General features: G+C 58.0%; 1 protein-coding gene across 1 annotated transcript; it reads left to right on the top strand.

Annotated features, from left to right (window-relative positions):
* Positions 1–18: 18 nt before the first annotated feature.
* Positions 19–9,905, top strand: TBRG4 (transforming growth factor beta regulator 4). Its single transcript, XM_079931492.1, is given in 12 exon segments — positions 19–84; positions 1,988–2,452; positions 4,369–4,692; positions 5,298–5,469; positions 5,746–5,903; positions 6,516–6,626; positions 7,393–7,537; positions 7,895–7,921; positions 7,924–8,139; positions 8,512–8,623; positions 8,737–8,851; positions 9,506–9,905. Coding segments are annotated over 11 exon segments (1,896 nt in total). The 5' UTR covers positions 19–84; positions 1,988–2,038; the 3' UTR covers positions 9,608–9,905.

Below are 9,905 nucleotides of genomic sequence, written 5' to 3' on the forward strand. Positions count from 1 at the left end.
CGCGCCGCGCAGCGTAGGCCGAGGGCCGTGCTGGGACGTATGGAGGTCAGCCGGGGCTCTTGCGCCAGCGGCGGTGGTGGCGGCGTAGGTGTCGGGGCCGGGGGGAAGAGGGTCCTGACGAGCCTAGGTCCTGAAGGCATGGGGGCGTGGCCGGGAGAGGAGACCGGGAGGGCGCACGGGACGCAGGGCGTAGGGGTGGGGGACGGGGGTCACAGTGGTGGGGGCGGGCCCGGCCCAGAGCCTCGCCTGCTTGTGCGCACGCGCCCTTTTTCCGAGGTCCAGCGTGGCGGCCTGCGATCCCGCACTGGTCCTCCGCGCTGTCGCTGGCTGGCCTTCGTGCAAGTCGTTCTCTTTCTGCGTCTGAGGGCCGAACTTCTGGGTTGGTGTTTCCACAAATCCCAGTTGGGCTTCTGAACTTGTTTTCCTCGCTAGCTCGTAGGACGGTCTTTAGTCGGGAACGTTTTCAGTGCTTCCCCGCCGTTGGGGCTCTGTGGATGGTGGATGTTACCCTTGGATCGGTGTTCCTCCTCTCTGAGTCTCTTGCTTTATGTACAGTTAATCTAAGCTTTCTACAGCTACAACAGTGACCTCACGTAAAAATAAAATGTCCCAGGCCAAGTTCTCGGAAATCGAAGGTCAAACACGCTCTCTGCTTTGGCAGGAGGGAGGCCCAGGTTATAACACCTTTTATCGTGCCCCGGCGGGGTGCCTTACCCAGGTCATTTATTCACGCTGGTGAGCAGGACAGAGTTGTTAAAAGCAGCTGCATCGGGATATGTAACATTCATGGAGAAGGTAACGTTTTTTGTCTGGGTGCGGGAAGATGGGGGGTGATTTTCCGGGCCCTATGAAGGGGGGTTAAAAAAAAAGAGGCAGTAGGCCTTGCCCTGCCCTGCCAAGGTGTAATGAAAGTGCAAGGCCTGTGTAGAATGAGGGTGTGTTCCAGGGAGGAAAAACAGGTAAAACTGGGAAGACAGTTCTGGGCCATGTTGTGAAGTGCTTTTTATGATTGGTTCAGGAGGTTTGCCCTTGGAAAGTGTGTGTGTGTGTGTGTGTGTCTCTGTGTGCGTCTCTGTGTGCGTGTGTGTTTAGTAGGTCGGTGAGTAACAGTGTAGCTTGGTTTGGGGAGGCTCACTCACCATCTGTAAGTATTAAAATAACATCCACAGAAGCTGTGGGATGTATATGTGGATGATATGTCCAGGGTTTTCCATGAGTAGTCTAATTTAAAATATCCTGTCTCATCGTCTCCATAAGTCAATAATTTTTAATCCTGCGTACTTTTAAAAATTCAAAAAGTGTGGGGGGGGGACGCTGTTCAAGCCCTGTGTGCAGAGACTCCCACTCGAGGTCTTGCATCGGGCCTGGGATTCTGAGGTGTTGAGCCATTCCCTAGGTGATTCTACAGCCAGGACTGGAAACCCTCCAGCCCAAACTCCTAAGTGATGCTCCTAAGTCTTGTTATTTGGTTATATCATGTACCGAAGCAGAAGTCCTCTGAGATTTTTGCTTCAGAAAACGCTGCTGCATGCGCACGGTCAGTCAGGAAGGAGAAGTTTGGGCTGGTTTATGGGGAGTGTGGCTGTGACTCTTTATTTTTTTAATAAATTTATTTTATTTATTTATTTTTGGCTGCGTTGGGTCTTCGTTGCTGCGTGCGGGCTTTCTCTAGTTGGGGCGAGCGGGGGCTACTCTTCATTGCGGTGCACGGGCTTCTCATTGCGGTGGCTTCTCTTGTTGCGGAGCATGGGCTCTAGGCACATGGGCTTCAGTAGTTGTGGCGCGTGGGCTTAGTTGCTCTGTGGCATGTGGGATCTTCTCGGACCAGGGATTGAACCGTGTCCCCTGCATTGGCAGGTGGATTCTTAACCACTGCACCACCAGGGAAGTCCTTATGATTCCTTTTCATTTGTCTGGTTCTTCTGCTGTGTTTGGGAGTCGGGAACTGCCTCTGCACCACTCCCTTCTCTGTTCTTTTTCTCTTCAGGGCTTTGGAGTCACTTGCTAGGAGGCTTCTCTCCCCGCCCCCCAGGCCACCATGGCTGCTCGGCTGGTGAAGCGATGCACGTGCTTCCTGAGGGAAGCCACCCGTCTGGCCCCTGCCGTGTCCGCGGTTGGCCAGCTGAGACTCGCCCGGAGAGCCCAGAAGCCTCTGACGTCCTCGGCTACCTCATCCAGCTCCCGCCTCCCAGGTCCTTTGTCAGAGCTTGTGGAGAAGGAACAGGTGTTTACTCCCTACCCTGAGCGCCAGGAGGTGGACCAGCTCATCGAGAAGGCCACCAGGCCAGAGGAGCTCCTGGAGCTTCTGGGTGGCGGACACTGTCTGCACGAGAACCACGCCGCCCTCACGCTCATCCAGCTCTCTCGCCTGCTGTCTGAGAAGCCGAAAGACAAAGCCTTGCTCATACAGGATGCCCGCTTTCGGCAACTTCTCCATCTTGTCAACAGCCAGGTGGGTTCGAGAGCCCTTCCTGCAGGTTCAACAAGCAGAAAACAGCAGAGGCCCCGGAGTCCGAAGCATCCAGTCACTTTCCGGGTGTAGACAGGAGCTCTGCTGTGTGTTCAGGCCCTCCACGTCCAGTGGTATTTTTTCATTTTATAGATTCCAAAGTACTTTAATGTGTTTCTTCTCTTTTTTAAAATTAATTTTTATTAGAATATAGTTGCTTTACACCGTAGTTTCTGCTGTACAGCAAAGTGAATTAGCTATTCAAATACACATAATTCCTCTTTTTTGGATTTCCTTCCCAATTAGGTCTGCTTTCTCTTGTTAATCCTCACAGCAGGTCTGTTAGGTGAACATTGCTGTCCTCATCTTACAGATAAGCAACTCAGACACAGTAAATAGAAGCAGAAGGATGGAGCATGGTTCTTCTCAATGCCTTGGGGGCTTTCCCCCTCGCCCTGCAGTCTTGGCTTGCATAGCCCCCACTCAGTGTGTGGCTGACGGGGGAAACACTCTTGAAGCTGGAGGAGATGAGGGGTGACTAGCAGAGGATCTCAGAAACTTGACCTGCCCATGGGCGTTATCCGATCAGATCCTTAAAGGTGGAGCGTGGAGAGAAGGGACCTGTGTGTGGCAGGGATTGGGGGCAGGACTCTACCCAGTTTGTGTTCCGTGTGAGGAAGGACTCCCTTCATGCAGACTCTTCCCGTGGCTCCATGGGGTCTGCTGGAGCCAGAGGGCCTGGGGCGCAGCAGAGAGGTACAGACCCTCCCCCTGGCTGCTTCAGAAGGGCGAGGCCCTGTGTCCACTTGTCAGGGATGGTGAGGAGGAGACTTGCAGCTCAAGGAAGGGACCACATTAAATGAAATTTTTCAAACTGTAGGTTATGAAAGTGTAGTGGAAGTGGCCAAGTGTTTTTAATGAGATAGAGTAATGTAGAAAACAGTTCACATGTAGTAAGGGAAGTGTTTCGTGGAACTTTTTTTCTTAGTTAAGTGTGTATGTGCAGGTCACAGTAGAGCTTTATTTCTTACTGAGAATATAACTCAAAAATTAAGTAGATCCCTTCATTTTCTAAGACTATAATTCTAGTTGTTATTCATTGAACATTTTACACACAAAGTAAGCTTTAGAGACAAGGCTGAACATTTGGAACAAAATTACATTGTAACAAATTACATTGTAACAAAATTACAAACTAGTAATGAACCAGGAACAAAGTATTTAGAAATGTAAGCAGTGAACAAGATTTCTTTTAAAGAGCCTTCCTACTTCAGGGAAATCTGCAGAAAAAGCAGGAGCCACTGGAGGCTCATGTGATGCTGAGATCAAATTCATACCTCTTTTTTGTTTTGCTGCACCACGCAGCTTGTGGGATCTTAGTTCCCCAAACCAGGGACTGAACCCGGCCCCTGCAGTGGAAGCGCAGGGTCCTAACCACTGGACTGCCAGGGAAGTCCCGCATACTTTTCTCCTTCTGCCCGGCCTTTCACACAACAGCTTTTTTGTTTGCCCCTCACGTGTGTGTGATTTCAGCTCCCCCTCTCAGCAGTGCAGCCCCATTTCACAGATGAGGGCTCAGGAGATTTGCAGAGTGGCAGAGTTAAGGGCCTTAGCGCCGCAGACAACAGAGCCCTGCTCAGCTACTGAATACTGCCTTCCCTGAGGGTGGGACCAGAGGGCTCCCCGAGTGGCCCCCGTATTCCCCTGAGGCCTGGAGACACACCCTGCAGGGAGCGCTGTGGTGGGCCTGCTGGCCCAGACAGGCTGTGAGGGAGGAGCAGCCTGGTGCGCCCGCGTAAGTGACAGGTGGGGAGCTGCTTCTAGGGAGGCAGCCACCAGCTTGGAGCGTCGGCCCGCTCTGTGACAGCACAGGGTCAGCAGGGTCCCGGGTGTGACCTTGCCTGTGTCCCCCCACCCAGATCACTGCAGTCTGGCATGGGACCCTCGTGAAGCTGCTCCGGAGCCTCTATGCACTGGGCCTTCCCCCCACCTCCAAGGAGCTGCGGTCGGTGGAGCAGGAGGTCCGCTGGCGCATGCGCAGGCTGAAGTACAAGCACCTGGCCTTCCTGGCCGAGTCCAGCGCCAACTACATGCAGGAGCAGGACTCCCAGGAGCTGCTGGCCGAGCTGCTGGTGCAGCTGGAGCGGCGCTGGGCAGAAATCGATGACAGCCGCATGCTGGTGGCCATGATGATGAAGACGGGGCACCTCTCCGAGTCTCTGATGACCCGCCTGGAGGACAAGGTACTGGGATCCAGAGCCCTGGCAGCTTCTGTCCAGAGTCTGGGGCATGGCATTGGAGGGACTGGCGCTTCAGACAGCTGGAGGCAGCTCTCCGCACCCACTGGCTCCTCCAAGGATCCAGGGGGGTGCAGAGCCTGAACCCCACTCCTTTGTATTCCTCCAAAATTGCGTCTTGCACATAACCTGGAGGTGGCATGGCCGGCAACTCCTGAAGTGTGTCCTGGGCCGCCCCAGTGGCTCAGCCTCCGGCTAGTGCTTCCTAGAGACTCCACGCCTGCCCACCCCCTGCTCCACCCCCAGCGCTGCAGTCTAGTCAAATTCAGCCCCTGTTCCCGTGGTAGCGGGGGCTGGCCCAGATGACTGCTACAGCAAGCTCCGCAGCTCATGGGCCCCGGGTCCCCTGCCCTGGGGCCTGGGGATAAGTTTGGCTGCAGACATGGCGCCCCCGTCTGGGGTCTCCCTGGGGTGGGCGTGGGGGCAGGCCCTGCACGGGTGGGGCCTGTGTTTAGTAAGCTCAGGCCCAGTTACTGTCTCGCAGGGCCTGCACTGCATGGGACCCCTGGCCCTCGGGCCGTCGAGCTGACCCTGCCGGCTGTGGTTGACAGTGCCTGGAGCTGGTGGAGCATTTTGGCCCCGAGGAGCTGCGGAAGGTGCTGGTGACATTGGCAGCTCAGAACCGGCGGTCGGTGCCCTTGCTGCGGGCCATCTCGTACCACCTGGTCCAGAAGCCCTTCCCCCTGACGAAAGGCATCCTCCTGGACCTGGCCTACGCCTATGGTGAGCCCTGTGCGCGGAGAGCAGAGTGGGGCGGGGGCTGAGCTCTGGCCGCAGCTGTGTCAAATTCGGTGCCTGCCTCACCGTGGCGGGCACTGGCCTAAAAGGCTGCCACAGAAACACTGTGACTCACGGGCCCTGATCCTCTCTGCTGGGCCTCAGGGATAAATTTGGTTACAGACACCAAGCTCTTGCTTCTTGAGACCAGGGTGGGTGGCGGGTGGGCCTGAGGGTGGCCTGCCGATCCTCACCAGTTAAATCTCGGGCTCTGTCCCCAAGGCAAACTCGGCTTCCACCAGACGCAGGTGTTCCAGCGCTTGGCTGCAGACTTGTTGCCCCACACTCCTAGCCTGACGTCCAGCGAGGTGGCCCGCTGCACCAAGTCCTTTGCCTTCCTTAAGTGGCTCAATCTGCCCCTGTTTGAGGCCTTTGCCCAGGTGAGCTGGGGTGCAGGCCTGAGGCCTGGCTTTGAGGGCCTTCTGTGCCTGACCCCCTGCGTAAGCCGGCTCCCTGGTCATTCCATTAGGGAGCCCCCTCCGGCCTGGAAACACTTCCTGGTGGCAAACATGGAGTCCTTATTCTGGCTTATTGGAGAGAAATGATACGATTTAGTAGTGAAAGAAAATATAGTTGTAAACGGTTTCTTCCATTCTTTCACCAAACTTCATAGGAGTTTTTGTCTGTCTTTGGCTAGCTGTGTGGGGAGCAGTGTAGACAGCGAGGCTGAGAATCCACTCAGAACTCTCCCTGAACTTCCAGCTACCCCAGAATGGAGTTGTGAAGAAAGAGGATGTTTGCACTTAGGTTTATGTGCAACAGGTTGAAACTGTGTTTGTAGGCTGAGGAGTATTTCTAAAGCTGCCGTCAGGGGCCTTTTGTGTGTGTGATTGCCTCTGGGAGGATAGGGTCTGGCCCTCTGCCCACTGCCCTGTGTAAATTACCCCTTGGGGCTGGGAGCTCATGGGCTCTGGGGGAGGGCCAGGTCTGCATGGGGCACTGGCCACCGGGCACCTCTCATCCGGCCTTTCTGTCCTACCTGACCGGCCCAGCACGTCCTGGACAGAGCCCGGAGCATCACTCTGCCACACCTGTACAACATGCTCCTGGCTTTTGCCCGTGTGAACTTCCGCCCGGAACGGGAGGATCCATTCTTCAGCCTGGTACAGTCTTCACGCCCCCAGCTCCTATACTCGCCCTGCCTCGGATGCTCAGCCCTCCTTGGAGCAGCTCGGGACTGAGTGGGAGGGAGGGAAGAGACCGGATATGTGCTGAGGGGCCCCGGGTGTAGGCAGTAAGGAGGAAGGCCCGGCATGGGCACGTGGAAGGAGCTGGCTAGAGCCAGGCGTCCCAGGGATTGTCTGGGGACGAGACACGCAAAATCCAGCATGGCAGCCAAGGGTCAGGAGGGCATCCGACGGCTCACTGTGCAGTAGGGCTGGGGGACCCTTGCTCTTGCTTCCTAGGGCTCCCTCAATGCCCTGTTGGGGCTCAGAGACCTCAATCCACTTGCAGGGGTGAGAGCATCCTGTGAGTGGACTGGGTATGACCCTAGGGCCCCGCGGTGGGCACTGCCCCAGCCAGCCAGCTGCTTCCCCTTTCATAATCTCTAACTCTTCTCAGGGCCAGAAATACCTCCCCTGTGCAGGAGACGTGGTTTTGTGCCATAGGTCCCTGCCAGTGGGAGGGGCAGCGGGGGGAACACAGCTGCTGTCCAGATTGGGCCTAAGGGATGAGGAGGGTTTCTGGTACCTTCCACCAGGGGTGCCCCAAGCCTGACCAAGAGCACCTGGGCCAGCGTTGCTCCCCATCACCCCCTCGGGCCTCAGCGTGGCCAGGTCATAACGCAGCTCCAGGTGCTGCCCACCCAGGGATGCCTGCGGCCACGGAGCAAACCTGCTTTCCCCACCCCACCCCGTCCTTGCCCAGGTGCATGAGAAGCTGGGGTCAGAGCTGGCGGGCCTGGAGCCAGCCCTGCAGGTGGACGTGGTGTGGGCCCTGTGTGTGCTGCAGCAGGTGCTGGAGGCCGAGCTGCAGGCTGTGCTCCACCCTGAGTTTCACACCCAGTTTCTAGGTGAGCGGTGGGGGGTATTCCTCCCTCTCCTGAGTGATGGCAAGCCCCCTGTGCATCCCCCACCCCATCCCAAGTACCGCCCCAGCCTTGAGCCAGGAGGGCGCCTGGGAGCCTCAGGGCTCCACTCACCATCCGGGAGACTGGGCAAGCCCGGGCTCACCCAGCATCTGCTCCTTCTCTGTCCACTCCTAGTGGGTGACCGGCAGACCCTCTTCCCGCTGCTCCTGGCCGAGAGTCCAGGGTGAGACTTGGGTGAGGGGTGCCTCTGGCTCTCCCGCCTGGCCCCCGTGTCCCTCCACCGTCTTCCTCCTGGCCCTCCGCTAGCTCCTCCCCTTTCTCTCCATCCTCTACCGTTAGGTGTCGAGTCGCCAAAGGATCAAAGCACCTCCAGAAGCTGCTCCATATCAATGCCACTGCCCAGCTGGAGCACCCCGAGTACACGGGCCCCCTTTTGCCAGCCTCAGCCTTGGTCCCCAGGCCCTCGGCCCTTGACAGGAAGGTGACCCCCTTGCAGAAGGAACTACAGGAGACGCTGAAGGGGCTGCTGGGGAGTGCCGACAAGGGCAGCTTCATGGTGGCCACGCAGTATGGCTGGGTTCTGGGTGAGGGCCCTCCCCTCCCCTCCCCTCCCCCTCCCCTCCCCTCCCCTCCCCTCCCCCTCCCCTCCCCTCCCCTCCCCTCCCCTCCCCTCCCCTCCCCCTCCCCTCCCCTCCCCCTCCCCTCCCCTCCCCTCCCCCTTCCCCCTCCCCTCCCCCTCCCCTCCCCTCCCCCCTTCCCCCTCCCCTCCCCCCTTCCCCCTCCCCTCCCCCTCCCCTCCCCCCTTCCCCCTCCCAGCAGTCCATCTGGGGACTGTTCTAAACCTGCCCCCTCTGCTCTCCAGGGTCTCTGTTCATCCATCGTAGGGGCGGGGCTGTCAGCCCAGTTGGACGCCAGGGGACAGTCCCCAACACGTTTTCATTCCGTGCTCTCCCTAGATGCTGAGGTGCTGCTGGACACCGACAGCCAGCTCCTGCCCCTGAGGGCCTTTGTGGCCCCTCATCTCGCCCTGCCCTCTGGCAGCCAGCCACTACCCCCGGGGGCCAAGAGGTGAGCGACCACACAAGCCTCGGGGGCCACGTGCACTTGGCTCCTCAGCATTCGCTCTTCCCTCCAGGGGCCTAGGAGAGCTGTCAGCACCCACAGCGCCCCTCTTCCTGCAGGCTGGCCTTCCTGCGCTGGGAGTTCCCCAACTTCAACAGCAGGAGCAAAGACTTACTGGGGCGCTTCGTGCTGGCCCGGCGTCACCTGCTGGCCGCTGGCTTCCTGCTGGTCGATGTGAGTATCTGTTGGGTGGGTGGTGACTGCACAGGGAGAAGCCTCCAGCCCGGTCGGGTTATGGGAGGAGCCAGTGCTCACGCGGACCCCAGCTCTTGAGGTCAGCCATGTTGGGATTCCCCCTTCACGTGAGAAAAGGGAAGTTTGAAAGGGTGTTGTATCTTTCTCAATGTCACACAGCTTTTAAGTATCTGATGCCATAGGCACTGTTCCCATCTCCACAGCCAGGGCCTCTTAGTCTTAGACGGGGTAAGAGCAGCCAGGTGCCCAGGTCCGCGTGCCGACGTGTGCCTCAGCCAGGGTTCTGCTGTGCTCCGGCCCTGGGGCCTGGCTCCAGCTTTTCACTGCAGAGACTTGTGCCACGGGAGCAGGCTGTCCTGTTAGGGGCCGGGGATTCACATGAGTGACTCTCCTGTTGAGTTTTTTGTTTTGCTTTTGGTACAACTTTTAAAATCTAGAGGCTGCTCTTGGTCCTGTGTAGCCGTGGGCCCCTGCAGCTCTGAGCACTGACCAAGTCAGGGTCTCTTCCCCACCCATGCTGCGGCAGCTCCGTGGGCTTCTTCCTTCGGGATTTGGAGGCCAGGGGTGTGGTGTGCAGGGCAGCAGGCGGGACAGGGGTCCCCGCCTGCCCTGACTTGTCTCCTGCCTCCCCAGGTCCCATACTACGAGTGGCTGGAACTTAAGTCTGAATGGCAGAAGAGCGCCTACCTCAAGGACAAGATGCGCAAAGCAGTGGCAGAGGAGCTGGCCAAGTAACCTGTCCCGTAGCAAGGACTGTGTGACCAGGGGGCCGGACTCCCCTGGAGGCCTAGCCACGAGCACTGGTGGGCCAGAGGTGGCACGCCCAAGGACAAACCTCAGTGCAGGACCTTGGCCGGAAGTGGGCTGGTGGCCAGCATCTCTGAGTGGCAGGTCGTTCTTTCATGGGTAATAAATCTTTAATCAGCTGCCTGTCTGTACCAGCTTCTCTGCCACCCACGGAGGACCCTTCTTGTGTACATTCGTGCACGGCTGGCCTGTTGCTCAGGGCTGGCAGTCAGCCCCAGCACAGGCT

Source organism: Stenella coeruleoalba (assembly GCF_951394435.1).
Source record: "Stenella coeruleoalba genome assembly, chromosome: 9".
Classification (NCBI taxonomy): Eukaryota; Metazoa; Chordata; class Mammalia; order Artiodactyla; family Delphinidae; genus Stenella; species Stenella coeruleoalba.